Source organism: Fonsecaea multimorphosa, assembly GCF_000836435.1.
Source record: "Fonsecaea multimorphosa CBS 102226 unplaced genomic scaffold supercont1.12, whole genome shotgun sequence".
In the NCBI taxonomy this organism is placed as follows: domain Eukaryota; kingdom Fungi; phylum Ascomycota; class Eurotiomycetes; order Chaetothyriales; family Herpotrichiellaceae; genus Fonsecaea; species Fonsecaea multimorphosa.
This window is the reverse complement of record NW_015971646.1, coordinates 222,223-235,760: the sequence shown is the minus strand read 5'-3', so window position 1 is coordinate 235,760 and position 13,538 is coordinate 222,223. Positions and strand designations below refer to the sequence as shown.

At 52.6% G+C, this 13,538-nt stretch overlaps 6 protein-coding genes across 6 annotated transcripts; 3 read left to right on the top strand and 3 right to left on the bottom strand.

Annotated features, from left to right (window-relative positions):
- Positions 1–453: 453 nt before the first annotated feature.
- Z520_06442 (eukaryotic translation initiation factor 2 subunit gamma) lies at positions 454–1,995 on the bottom strand (the record flags this gene model as incomplete). The annotated part of the gene is made up of 1 exon (XM_016776942.1): positions 454–1,995. One exon carries the CDS (start codon positions 1,993–1,995, stop codon positions 454–456), a length of 1,542 nt encoding a protein of 513 aa, XP_016631787.1.
- An 859-nt stretch (positions 1,996–2,854) lies between these two features.
- On the top strand, positions 2,855–4,908 carry Z520_06441 (uncharacterized protein; the record flags this gene model as incomplete). The annotated part of the gene is made up of 3 exons (XM_016776941.1): positions 2,855–3,427; positions 3,482–3,636; positions 3,687–4,908. The coding sequence occupies 3 exons, from the start codon at positions 2,855–2,857 to the stop codon at positions 4,906–4,908; spliced, it is 1,950 nt and encodes a 649-aa protein (XP_016631786.1).
- Positions 4,909–4,968: 60 nt separating this feature from the next.
- Positions 4,969–5,820, bottom strand: Z520_06440 (uncharacterized protein; the record flags this gene model as incomplete). The annotated part of the gene is made up of 2 exons (XM_016776940.1): positions 4,969–5,686; positions 5,762–5,820. The coding sequence occupies 2 exons, from the start codon at positions 5,818–5,820 to the stop codon at positions 4,969–4,971; spliced, it is 777 nt and encodes a 258-aa protein (XP_016631785.1).
- Positions 5,821–6,722: 902 nt separating this feature from the next.
- Positions 6,723–7,634, top strand: Z520_06439 (uncharacterized protein; the record flags this gene model as incomplete). The annotated part of the gene is made up of 1 exon (XM_016776939.1): positions 6,723–7,634. The coding sequence occupies one exon, from the start codon at positions 6,723–6,725 to the stop codon at positions 7,632–7,634; it is 912 nt and encodes a 303-aa protein (XP_016631784.1).
- A 579-nt stretch (positions 7,635–8,213) lies between these two features.
- On the bottom strand, positions 8,214–10,652 carry Z520_06438 (uncharacterized protein; the record flags this gene model as incomplete). The annotated part of the gene is made up of 9 exons (XM_016776938.1): positions 8,214–8,341; positions 8,426–8,654; positions 8,732–8,982; positions 9,058–9,096; positions 9,183–9,251; positions 9,315–9,411; positions 9,482–9,652; positions 9,733–9,860; positions 9,974–10,652. 9 exons carry the CDS (start codon positions 10,650–10,652, stop codon positions 8,214–8,216), a joined length of 1,791 nt encoding a protein of 596 aa, XP_016631783.1.
- Positions 10,653–11,312: 660 nt separating this feature from the next.
- Positions 11,313–13,334, top strand: Z520_06437 (uncharacterized protein; the record flags this gene model as incomplete). Its single annotated transcript, XM_016776937.1, has 9 exons — positions 11,313–11,498; positions 11,552–11,692; positions 11,787–12,032; positions 12,097–12,125; positions 12,186–12,264; positions 12,338–12,690; positions 12,748–13,001; positions 13,053–13,132; positions 13,194–13,334. The coding sequence occupies 9 exons, from the start codon at positions 11,313–11,315 to the stop codon at positions 13,332–13,334; spliced, it is 1,509 nt and encodes a 502-aa protein (XP_016631782.1).
- Positions 13,335–13,538: the final 204 nt, after the last annotated feature.

The window sequence follows — 13,538 nt, the reverse complement described above, 5'->3', positions numbered from 1 at the left end:
TTTTGTCTCCGTTGTTCTTTTCAATGAGTCTCTTCGTCATGCGTCTAAGACGGGGGTTCTTTCGTGGCTTTCCATCCTGCTCAGATAAACCTTTCGTTTCATCCCAGAAGACGTCAGACCCGTGTCGTTGAGGCGAGAGGACATGATAGTTCAACGTCTCCAGAAAGACAATCCTCCGCTCCTGGCGGGTGTGTCGCTTGGGGTTCATCGTGCTCGGGCAGGCGTCATGACGTTCCATATCAGTCATATCACAGCCCATCGCCATCCATCATCATGTCAATCCTCAATTTGTCCAGCCTGGACTCAAGCCTCGGACGCTGCAGTCTGGCTCCTTTTGCCAGCTTTCGAGACTTCTCCGTCTCCCCCCAGACCTTCCTCCTCTTCGTCTGCTCTTAGCCTTCTCAGCGCGTCTCCCACTCTAAGAGGAAGACAGTCTCGCCCAAGGGTCTCATCCTAAGAAGACTCCGGTTCGATGGTATTTCCTGCCACAATGTTTGCCCACCCAATCAGTCGCCAGTGCTTCTCGATTCTCCGACTCAGTGCAATCTTCTCCCCAATCGCCGTGCAGGCTGGGTTTGTCAGTGTCAGCTTGGCCGCATCAGCCTTGACGCCCATCACCTTGGCACCCGTCGCCGTAGACCCGATGTTCACCATCAACACTTCGTTCTTTGCCAGTTTAGCCACTTTGGCTTGCTTGCCGTCCGCAGTCTTGACACCCAACAGACGCCGGAGCAAGAAGTAGTTAACCTCAAGCTCCATGTAGATCTCTGGGAGCTGGCCCTTCAGACCCAGTACGTGGCCGACAAGACGGTCTGCTCGGCAAAGTGTTGGGTCAACACGCGTGCCCACACCAATGAGGCCTCCAGGCACGGCGAATTTTAGATCGTTGTGTTCGGCGAATAAGCTGACCACGCGGGACATGATGGGGCGGCAGACGGTCTGACCTGTTGCATCTTTCGTAATAATCCCTGGGCGGATCTCGATTTCGTCGCCGAGTTTCAGAACGCCCGTGAGGATAGAACCACCCGCAACACCGCCCTTCAAATCCTCGATCTCAGCTCCGGGCTTGTTCACGTCAAACGATCGAATGACGATCATGTGTGGTGCGGCGCTGAAGTTTCGCACGGGTACGGGGATTTTGGTGACTAGGTACTCGTTGATGGCGTCGATGTTGTATTTCAACTGTGCAGAGATTGGGATGATCGGTGATCCGTCCGCAACGGTGCCTTTGATAAATTTCAGAATCGACTCGTAATGTGCTTGTGCCCCCTCTTCTCGCATCAGGTCGACCTTATTCTGAAGGATGATGATGTGGTTGAGTTTCATGATCTCGATGGCAGCAAGATGCTCTGAGGTTTGTGGCTGCGGACAGCTTTCATTTCCTGCTATCAGAAGCAATGCAGCATCCATGACTGCCGCGCCAGATAACATAGTACTCATTAGAATATCGTGTCCGGGACAATCGACAAAAGAAACATGACGGAGAAGTCGGTATGTGCCACCGCAACCTTCTCTTTCACACGGAGGGTCGACCTCCTTTTCGGACTTGTAGGATTTGTAGCACGTAGGTCTGGGGCACTCGGGGTTGTCGCACTTGTAGATTTTAGCATTGGCATATCCCAATTTGATGGTGATGTTTCGTTCTAATTCGTTTTTGAATCGGACAGTTTGGACGCCAGAGATGGCCTTGACGACGGTTGATTTTCCGTGAGCCACATGGCCTATTGTGCCGATATTGATCGTAGCTTGCCTTGCAATGATCTCAGGTGATAAGGGAGTAAGTTTCGAGACATCGAGGTCTTTAGGGTCGGGTTGTTCAGGTAGGACGGGGCGTGGGACTTGTGGTTCGGGAATTGCTGCGGATGTGCTCTTTTTCAGCGCGGATTTGGGTGGCTGATTGGTTTCCTCAATGTCGTCGACATCATTCTCATCGCCAGGGGGAGTGCCAGGTTGAGAAAACTCGTCATCGGATGGCAAGTCGCCGTTCGTAGCCATGATTGCGGTTGGTGTAAAAGCAGTGCAGATCTCAGAATTTCGGTCGGTATCGGTGAGCTAAAGTCTTGTCGGGAGGAAACCGAATTAAATATCTGCGGTCTGAGGGAGTCTCCTATGTTTGAAGGATGTATCTGGAGGCGAATGGTATGACTCAGTTGAGGCTGCGGGGTGACGGCGAGGACGAGAAATGCAGAACAAAATTGATTTCCTGATGCCAAGAATTGCACCCCGCTTTGGGACGAGGGTGATGCCGCCCTATGCTCGCCGGAAGCCTTGCGCATGGACCACAGCCTTGCCGCCAGCCCATCACCTATCGAGTCATGTAATAACTACCTACCCACGTACTAGGTAGGTAAGTAGGTAGATATAGTGCCTACACCTTCACAATTTGATAATTCGAGGTGGGCAGATATCCTTACCGGAGCGCTGTTGTCCCTAACGAAACACAACTATGCCACATTTCATCAGAAGTGAGATGACTGTCTACATTCTCGAGGGCCTCGACCATCGCACCGCACATACCGCCAGCTGGACCTTCAGACAAGACTGAACGACACCCTAGCACAGAATACAATGTGTCGAAGCCTTCATCCTCCATGTGGTACAGTCCAGCTTTCTCAAGCTTCGGACCTGTCCCCGGCCCTCTCCGTGCACATAGGAAGGCGAGCTCCGGGGTCCATGGATCGGGTGCCATCTTCTTTGGCGGCCAGCAGGAGCTCCCCGCCGGCTGCGCACGGCCAAACACGGGTTTTTCTCGAGGTTTAAAGCTCACGCACAAGGACATGGTCGCGGAAAGAGAGCATATGTGCTTACACCAGCACATTGACCCTTTGTGTCAAGCTTGTCTGGCACTGAGGAAATGACGGAGTCTTGCAGGAAAGGGTGCAACCAGCCCTGTAGCGAACAAAATGATACGCCGGATATTGAAGATTTCCGCACAGAGATCAATTCACTGAAACAACAAAATGAAGAATTGGCACGAAAACTCTCGAGTCTTTCCCATACTCCGAGCACTCCCTCCTCTCGAACATTGCGGTCCGAAAACTGGTTCTCCAACGGCAGAGAGCCAGCCCTCAGCACTCTTTATGCAGACCGATATCTGAACTTCGGATTAACCACTGAGGAGTTGATGTCTAGGAAACCTGTCATTGGAATCGCGCAGTCGGGATCTGACTTGTCGCCTTGCAATCGGTATCATACACAGACGGCCAAGAGGGTGCGTGAAGGCATCATAGCCGCGGGAGCCATCCCACTCGAGTTTCCGACCCACCCTATCCAGGAAAGCTCAAGAAGGCCTACGGCGACGCTGGACAGGAATCTAGCGTATCTTGTGCTCGTGGAAATTCTCCATTCGTACCCTCTGGACGGTGTCGTCCTGTTGACTGGTTGTGATAAAACCACGCCTGCTTGCTTAATGGCTGCTGCAACTGTGGTGGGTTCCAGACGTTCCAGCAAAATGTACAACTCTAACCCATCCCTCCGCTAGAACATTCCTGCCATCTGCCTGAATGTCGGGCCAATGCTCAATGGAAGGAGGAATATGGATCTCATCGGGACTGGAACAGTTCTATGGCGGGCGAGGGAGCTGAAAGCCGAGGGCAGAATTGACGATACGGAATTCTTCGACATGGTAACCTCAGGGTGAGCCTGTCAAATTAACAGGGGAGAAACCTCGCTAATGAACTCGCCAGAACTCCATCTGCAGGACATTGCAACACAATGGGCACAGCTTCGTCTATGAACGCCCTGGCCGAGGCTCTTGGAATGGCGTTGCCAGGGTCAGCATCCATCCCAGCGGTCTACCGAGAGAGACTGCAATGTGCGTACAAGACAGGCCGGCAGATCGTCGAAATGGTCCGTTCAAACCGCAAGCCAAGTGATATTATGACACGCGAGGCATTTGAAAACGCGATCGTTGTCAATAGCGCGATAGGTGGGAGTTCCAATTGCCCTATCCATCTGATCGCTATTGCCCGACATATGGGTATAAGTCTTGATCTGGATGACTGGGACCGTTTAGGCTACTGTATCCCTCTTCTCGTCAATGTCCAGCCAGCGGGAGAGTTGCTGTGTGAGGAATATCACCACGCTGGGGGACTCCCTGCGGTTATGGCTGAATTGTTGGAAGGTGGAAAACTCCACGCCAACGCATTGAACTGTACTGGTCGATTGGTGGGAGAAATTGTGAAAGGGAAATTCTCCTGGGATCGGAGGACTATTCGACCGTACAGCAAGCCGTTGAAGGAGAACGCCGGCTTCCTCCACCTGACAGGAACACTCTTTGACTCGGCAATTATGAAGACTTCGGTGATTTCGGAGGAATTCGAGGCTAGATTCCTCCGCAATCCCTCACGACCTGGAAAATTTGCTGCGTTTGAATGTAAAGCGAGAGTATTTGATGGGCCTGAGGACTACAACGAGCACTTGGACGACGATGTCCCCATGGATGATCGGACTGTGCTCGTCATGCGCGGAACAGGCCCGATTGGCTATCCTGGCGCGCCCGAAGTGGTCAATATGCACGCCCCAGGCCGGCTATTGCAGTCCGGGGTGCGGTTTCTGCCGTGTATTGGCGATGGGAGGCAATCAGGGACTTCGGGTTCTCCGTCCATTCTACACGCCTCCCCCGAGGCGGCTGTTGGAGGCAACCTGGCGATCCTTCGCACAGGTGACACGTTACGTATCGACCTTGAGTCCCGGCGGGTTGACCTGATGCTCTCCGACGAAGAGATCCGGAGCAGAAGAGCCACAATCGCAGGCAAGACGGCGGAACTGACTGCTCCCAGTCAGACCCCTTGGCAGGATATCTTTCGGCATGAGGTAGGGCAGTTGAGTGATGGCATGGTCCTCAAGAGCGCCGTCAACTATCAGAGAATAGCGGATCACTTTGCTGTGCCTCGACACAATCATTAGGTACCGAAGTACCGACCGGAAACAACTAACACATCCTGACATGGTCTGCTTAACTTGTTTCTACTTGAGGCCCCCAGTGAGCAGAATATTTTGTCCCGTCAAGTAGCCAGTTGTACAAATCATCTCGACCACGTTGGCACATTCTTGCGGCGTGCCCAACCTCCCCACGGGAATGTTCCTCACGTCGCCAAGCGTGCCTTTCAACATGCTTTCATCTGGGATGAGTCCAGTTGCACCGATCAGGGCAGGAGCAAGGCTATTAACAGTGATACCGTGTCTGGCCAGCTTGGTCGCTAGATTTCTCATCATGCCGTTCATGCCGGCCTTGGATGCCGCGTAATGACATCCATTGATGCCCCCGCCTTCGGCGGCAATGCTCGAAATAAAGACGATCCGGCCCCAACCTTGGTCCATCATCGCCGGTAGAGCCAACTTGACCAAGAGGAATGTCGCTCGCAAGTTGACGGCCATGGTCCGGTCGAATTCTTCCAGCGAGATGTCCGCGATGTCCGGTATCACCTTTGCATACCCTGCATTGGCGACGAGGACGTCTGGCCGCTTGCCGTGGGCTTGCTGGACCTCTCCGAAGAGCCTGTCGATGTCGCCCGTGGATTCCAAGTTGGCCTGATGCGCAGAGATCTGTCGTCGTCCTCGTCCTCCAAGGTCCAGTGATTCCAGCTCCCGAATCAATTCATCCAATTGGGCTTTCCCCGTTGAGAATGTCAGAGCGAGAGCCATCCCGCGGGCCCAGAGTGTGCGTGCACAGCTCGAACCGATCCTGTCAACACATTAAATCTTCAGTCAACTGGTATGTTTGATGGAGAAAAAATGCAAGGGGCAAGGCTGAGCTAACCCCCCAGAAGCGCCTGTGATCAGTGCAAGTCGATCCTCCAGGCGATTGTCGACTGTCATATTGGCCGTGTATTGTTTTTTTTTCTTCTGAGATTGTCGTCCTTCCGTGCAAAGTGATCACCACTTTTTATATGAGGCTGTGCTCTTGTTCGTCGTCCACTTGAGAGCCCAAGTGACCAGTTTTGGGGAGATGCACAAACAAGCAGCTGGGGCCATAAAGCTTGATAAACCTGCCCTTGATCGGTGATCCCATGGGAAGAGGGTGCCATTGCCACCGATAGAGACGGAGACCAACGGCTCGTGAGGTGTCATTCTTGCTCCGCGAAACCTTGTAATGGTGAAGCAACTTCGATCAGTTGTCTGAGTTTACGTGGCAGTGGAAGCAAATACTTCCAGTATCAAAGCGGGTTTTTCCCTCATCCGCCCTAAGCCTGAGGAAGATGGGCTCTAGGCTCTCATTAGCCTTAGGGCCAGAAAGCCTTCGCCAAAATGAACCTCCGGGTTGCCACATAGTGAGCTATCCGGTTTTTTTGACCTATCCGACCTCTTCCAGCCATCCGATTCCTTTCCGTTATCCTCCCTGGAGGCTCCGCGGAGGTGGGGACCTTGCTAAGCACAGCATAACCGCCAGAAGAATGAGTCGGTGTTTTGATCGCTCCGTGATTGCTGCAAGTCTTCCTCGAGGCCATTCAGGAAGACGGCTCGACTAGTGTGCAACAATGTCGTGTATGGCATCCCATGCGCCACCGATGCCGCCGACTTATCAGCTCTGTACTTGCTGTATGTTCAACCATCGTAACACTTAGAGACTTTCATATACCTTGCTTGGCTAGCAAGATGGCGTCGTCGACAATCGTAGCCTGGATTGGCCTGGGAAACATGGGCGCGGTTAGCAGAATCACCCCTCTCTACTGTACGGGTACGATGAACAGGGCACTAATTTAAGTGATTGCTCTAAGGGGATGTGTAAGAACATTGTCAAAAAGGCCAATCTGCCACACCCTGTTTTGATATACGACATACTGGAGGAGCGGACACGAGCCATTCATGAAAGTCTAGGGCCACAGCGCATGATCATCGCGCAGTCAATTGGCGAAGCCACCTCCAAGGCGGACGTCATCTTTTTCTCGGTACCCAACGATGAAGCCGTCCGGGCGGTGATGGACCAGATTCTGGCAGCCGGCGTCGCGGGCAAAGTGGTGGTCAATTGCAGCACCGTGCATCCCGATACAAGTGCTCAAGAGGCCGGGGCCGTGACCGCTGCCGGGGGAAGCTTCGTCGCATGCCCCGTGTTTGGCAGTGCCCAGATGGCCGAAGCCGGCCAGATCGTTGCCGTTCTGGCGAGTGACACCCCCGCAGCCGCGGACAAGGTCATGCCCCTGTGCAAAGGCGTCATGGCGCGCGACGTGATCGACGTCTGCAGCGGTGGTCGGGGCGACGGCGACGCTGCTGCTGCTGCTACTACTGCGGCGCGGGGTCCGCTGCTGCTCAAGATCATCGGCAACATGTTCGCGCTCAACATCGCGACCGCGCTGGCCGAGGCGCATGTGCTGGCGGAAAAAGCCGGCCTTGGATCCGACCAGTTCCACCAATTCGTCCAGACGCTGTTTCCCGGTCCTAGCGCTGCGTACTCCCACGCCATGCTCAGCGGCAGCTACCACCGCCAACAAAAGCCCCAGGGTCCAGCCCTTCTGGCCAAAAAGGACGCCCAGTACGCCCAGAGCCTGGCCAGCGAGGCCGGTGTCCGCCTCCGCACTCTCGAAGTCGCCCAGCATTATGTCGGAGCCGTCTTGCAACACAAAGGGGACGACGGGGCGATGGCCGGAGTGTACGGCGCTGCGCGACTGGAGGCCGGCTTGCCTTATGAAAATTAATAGCTTTTTGGGATGGAGGACAACGATAAGCGCTTACTCGTCTTTGGAGCCAGAGAAGTCCTAAAGAGTCTTGTCTTGGCATGGTTGTCGTCGTGGTCGCGCCCAATTGCAGATGGCTGGTATATTTTCATAGCATCCAAGAGTCAAAGGAAGTAGTGAGCATTCGATGAGCTAACAAAAAGCATCGAATGGTATCCGGCCAGGTTATTTGACGCGGGCATCTCAAGTAGGTTAGACCGTCTGCACCACGGGGAGACCAAAACAAATCTGGCGACAGCTGCGTTGGACAACGCCGGGTCTCTAAGCAAGGGTCTAGCACCCTGGGTGCATAGTAGCATTTCCACTCCCTCCGTGGAATAGGAGTACCAGGGTTTCATAGATTGGCAGGGAGTTTGTATTCATTTGTATTCTTTTGGTATTCTAACGACCTTCAACTCCGGCCTTTTGAAAGAAGCAGTAAGCCACAGTGTATCCGAGTACCCCCTTGAGCGTCGCACCAATCGCACCAACGAGACCACAGAGCGGTGTGGGTTCTTCGAGGATGAGACACATACAGACCCGCATTAACCCGCAGCATGTTCAGCAAGAGTTGTCCTTGTATATGGGCAACGGCGTCCCAAGGACTGAGGCCTTAACTTGAAGAGCGACGAATCGTGAATAGTGTCTGGAGTGGCCACATCCGCCACCGATATACCAAAGTCGTGGATCTAAGGGGCAAAAACCAGATTTCGAGTCAGCCAGAGAGAGGAAAAATTGCGATACTGGAATGACGCGGAAAGAAAAGTACTCACGCCCAGAAGGCTTAAATGCTCCCAGAAGCTCCCCTTCGTGGTTCAAACCCCAAAAGTCCTCGACTTGTGTGGCGACGTCGTCGCCCAGGGTCTCGTAGACGGTCTGCCGGATGTTCCCCACAAAACCGGTCGCGTAGACGATCACGTCGGCTTGGATCTCCGTCCCGTCGCTGAACTGGAGACCGTCCTCGGTATAGCGTGTAGGTAGCGCGTCGGACTTGATCTTGATCTGTTTTGGCTCGGGCACTATTTGTCAATGGGTGCCCGGGAACCAGCATGTGAACGAGAGAATGGGAGGTGACTTACCAGACCATTGGCAATTTTGGCAGAGGCTCCTACGTCGACGTAGTGGCCGCCTTGCCTCTCGTTCAGATGATGGTGCATATCGCCGAAGCGTTCGACCTTGAACCCTACACGCTCCAGCGCATCAAATCGTTCAGGCTCCGCCGCGGCCAGGGGGTGTAGTGTCCTTTGGGCTATCTGGCGAGCGACCGACAGTGGGTTGGAGAACTGCATCCTGTCTGCCAGATCAATGTCGAAGGTCTCGTTGTAGAGTCCTTTGAAGTATATTAGCTTTTCGACCTTTGCGATATACTAGCGTTGCGACCTCATAGGTGTCTTGGGAAACTCACTATCTTGGATGAATTTGAAATATTCGGCCGGGAATACAACTTCACGGTACTTCCGTCAGTAACAGTCACCGCAAGAAGGGTGAAATTGTCGGCAAAGCATTGCAGGAGATGCAATAGGTACTCACAAGTTCGACTGCGCTGGACCATTGTCACAGATAGATTATGAGCAAGCATGTCTTCGGCCATATCATGCGCTTTTCAAAAGTCCATAATGTTAGCTCGGTATCTTCATGGCACCAAGGGGCTTGGACACGCACCTGTGTTTGCCGTTCCCACAACTATTCCTCTCCTTCCTGCCCAAGCAGCAGCCGATGTGTATTCCGATGAATGTACGACGTGTCCCCTGTAGTTTTCCTGCAATGAAAGAGTCAATATCTGGATACCTTCCGAGAGACTACCACGGAAACTACAATGAGCAACGTACAAGACCTGGATAGCGTGGCATGGATGGCACTTGGCCTCCTGCGCCAACCGCAAAGATAATGTGGCTCGCTGTGATCTCGACTTCTGTGCCATTTCTGAGCAGCTTAATTCTCCATTTGCTCTTTGCGGCGTCCCATGAGCCAGAATGCATCTTTGTTGAAAGCCAAATGTTCTGCATAAGTTTTCCGGGTTGATCACGGTCAGCGTGCTTTCGAACAGTACGAAACAGGACGAGTAATTGTATCAACTCACAATGCCATATTTCGAAACCCACTGCTGATATCCTCTAGCGAGATCAAACTTGGTGAGGTATAGTGGGTAAGTCTCATCGAATGTTCGTTCGAATGGAAGGTGAACTGTAGTATGGAGTGAGTATATATCTTCAGATGATGACAAAAGGGAGGGTTGTATACGGTAGTGCTTCGTGTTGTGGACTAAATCAATATGTTAGAAGCTGTCTCCCAGAATCTTGAGCAATCTTTTCACAACTTACGCTTCACTGCGTCGTAGCGAGTCATCCAGCTATCCCCCACGTTCTGGTGCTTTTCAACGACAAGGTAGTTCACTCCCAGAGCTTGGAGCCGGCCGGCCGTAGAGAGCCCGGATTGTCCTCCACCTACGATGAGACAGTCGAAGTCGTTGTGGCTGACACAGTTGCTACCGTCGATACCACAAATGCGGCTCTGAGGCGCTTTATCGACGTTTCCGTGCCCGCTAAGTTGCTCGAGGATTGTTCGTAAGACCCAGATTCTCCAACCCGACTCTTTGTCGTGCACCAGAGATATGAAGCCTGAGCATGATGTTGCTGGTGTGCCGTAGTTGTTGAAGGTGAACCGTGCCTCGACCCAAGACGTTTGCGGATCAAGCTGGACGACACGAGCCGAGTCTGCGACAAGCGCGAAATCGCGTGCTTTCCGGGAGGTGGTCGTATTTTCCCAAGCTTCCTCGACGGCCTTAGCGGAGAAGATCGTTCTCAAACTGCCTGTGAGGGCGAGCATGTCGCGCCACAGAGCATCCGGAGTCAGATGCTCGGCTCTGAGCCCAGCCAAGTGCTTCAAACATGTTGTCGCCACCAACAAAGCGTTGACATCTTCTGGGACATTTCCCAAGGGAAGTGAGCCCGGGAGCTTAGGAAGGACATTCGTCACAACGTTGGGATACTTGATAGCCATGGTTCCAAGAATATTTCTGAGCGATATCCTATTCCTCCTCAGTTGAGTTTGTCTTCACTGGCGTCCATCCTCGACTTTTCTGTCTCGTCTTTGTAATGCTCGAGATCGAGGTGAAATGGTTGTGCATCCCCAAGACGACTCATTGTCGCTGGAGATCGTCCTCAAGGAGAATGTTCCAACGCCGAATTCATGCTCCGAGGATCCGCGGAGCATGGAGGTCAGAAACGAGGGTCGACCCCGGTCTGGGGCCGGTTATTGAGGGTCAGATATGGCTGTTACTTCCCCTGCATGGCTTTGGCCTCCATCTCCCGCGGACCCTCTAAAGTTCGAGTCGACGCAGGTCCAGAAGCCATGCTCTACTGTCGGTGTAGTGCAGACGGCTCATGTCGACCACCCTCGAACTCTGGTTACCAACGGCATCTTGCAATAGCTTGGCGCATTAGCCCTTTAGCTGATTCCGGGGCCCCGCCAGACTCAAGCATTCTCCATGAGCATTTCCGAAAAGCAAGCGAGCTTTGGTTAATAGCGCTGCTGGATTCATTTGGTATATGTTGAGGACGCTGTGCCTTCATTTTCCAGACATGTTTCCTGCTTTTCTTGTTGCCAAGTTCCAGCATATTAAAAATCGTTTTACATCCATTCTTCTTGGCCAAGCTCACGATGGCTCTTTCAGACAAGGATGCGCAGCACATCAGCACTGAGTGCGAGGCTGACACCGAGGTGGCCCACAAGGCTCCTTCATCCGTGGTCCATGAGGAATATCTTATCGAACGGCATGGAACGTGCGAACTGGATCCGCTCCCCTCTGCGGACCCCAATGACCCTTTGAATCTTCCATCTTGGAGGGTATGTCATTTCCGATTAAAGAACTTTCCAACGGGTTAACCGAGTGAATCTAGAAACATGTCCACCTCATCCTCATGGCGTTTCATGGCCTGTTCTGTACCTCAAATGCCGGCTCGGTGGTGACTGCGGTCGCTGAATGGGCCACGCTCTATGACGTTAGCATTTCTGCCTCCGTTTACATTGCCACTAGCCAGGTAAGCAATGATTGTCTTTTTGTATCAAATAGAGCTTTGATATTGTTTGTTTATCAATGCCGAGACAGCCTGTTCTGACAAGTGGTCCAACTAGTTGATTGCTCTTGCCGTTGCTCCCCTGGTCTGGATCCCAATCGTCAACCGATGGGGTCGCGTGCCAGTCTTCTTGGTGTCTGCCCTTGGGTCGTCCATGTTCAACATAGCATGTGCTCAGAGCGGCAGCTATGCGTCTCATATGGTCTACCGGATTCTGGTTGGTTTCTTCATTTCACCCGGTATCACAGTGCCTCAGGGTGTTGTAGTGGAGATGTTCTTTGCAAAGGAACGAGCTCAAAAAATGGTAAGTAAATCGATAACTCCTTCATGGACGGTGTGGCGATGCTGAGATACGTGTTGCCTTAAAGGGAGTCTGGGTGCTCTTTGCGAACTCAGGGTAAGCTTAGGGTCTCTTATGACCTAGGAATGTGTTCTCGATTGCTGACTATTCTTGTAGCGCTTCAATAGGTCCCGCACTGATGGGCTTTCTCATCAAAGCCAAGGGCTGGAGATGGGTCTACCGGGTATTCGCAATTGTACGTTCGACAAGTCCAGAGTCCTGTCCATGATAAAAAAGAGTCAACAACTAACAGCCTGCCGCGATACCAGTTGGAGTTTGTCCTTTTCGTCCTCTATTACCTCTTCAGTCCAGAGACGCTTTACCGCCCCAATACCAGCAACCAAGAAAATAATGAGGATGAAAGCAACTCCCGACCACCGCAGCGAAATTGGTGGCTGAGATTTGCAAGACGAATCGACCCTACTCCTCTCCGAATGTTTGATTTCATCGAGCCGCTTTGGCTTTTGAGGCACTGGAATATCCTGGTGGTCAACATCGCATATTCCGTGGCTCACAACTTCGTCCTGACCCTGCTACTCGTGGAAATGTCCACCTTGTATGAGCCACTCTTCAATCTCGGCCCGCAACAAGCCGGATTGAACTACTTCGCATTGCTGGTTGGGTGAGGAAAACCACACTTCAAAAGCCCGTGCTTATGCTAATGTTCTCACTGTGACAGCTCGCTACTTGGTGAACAGCTAGGAGGGCCTTTCAGTGACTGGTTGCGCAACCGTCAGATCAAACGAACCAAGCGGAACATCCCTGAAGACAGACTCTGGGTCTCTCACTTGGGCATCCAACTGATCATTGTTGGCATCGTTGTGTTTTTTGTGGAGATCGCCAATGCTTCTGGCCACTGGAACATCAGGCCCGATATTGGAGTTGGCATTGCTGCTTTCGGAGTCCAAATCGTCGCCACCGTCCTCGTTACATGTAAGATTAGACGTCCACCATTGGGTCTGGCGCTGCTGACATCGACGATAGATTGTTCTGATAGTTTGCCCCGACATGAATCCGCCTCATTGGGGGTAGTGATCAATTTCACAAAATTGGTCTGGGGGTTTGTAAGTTCACCATATGGGACCTTGCTACGCTCGACGATGGAAGCTGACTCGCAGTACGCAGGCAAGCCCCTTCTGGTACCCTGTTATGATCGAATCCGTCGGTCTGAAAGGATCTGCGGGTGTCGTCACGGGAGTCACCGTTGCTTTCGCCATGCTTCCGCTCGTGGCTCTTCAGATCTGGGGAAGATACAAGAAGCACTAGATTCGTATTGCTTCTTGCAGCGGAAAGATTCGCCGGGTGGAAGCTTGGGCTTTGAGGCGGAAATAGAAAATGGAAAATCTCCAAGTGACTGGGATTGCAAGACCATAAGATGACTATCTGCCGCGTTATGTTGAAGACGTGCAGGAGATGCTGGTACGTCAAGCTCGATTTTATATAAGATTGGGAGGAAGCAGTTCTTACAAA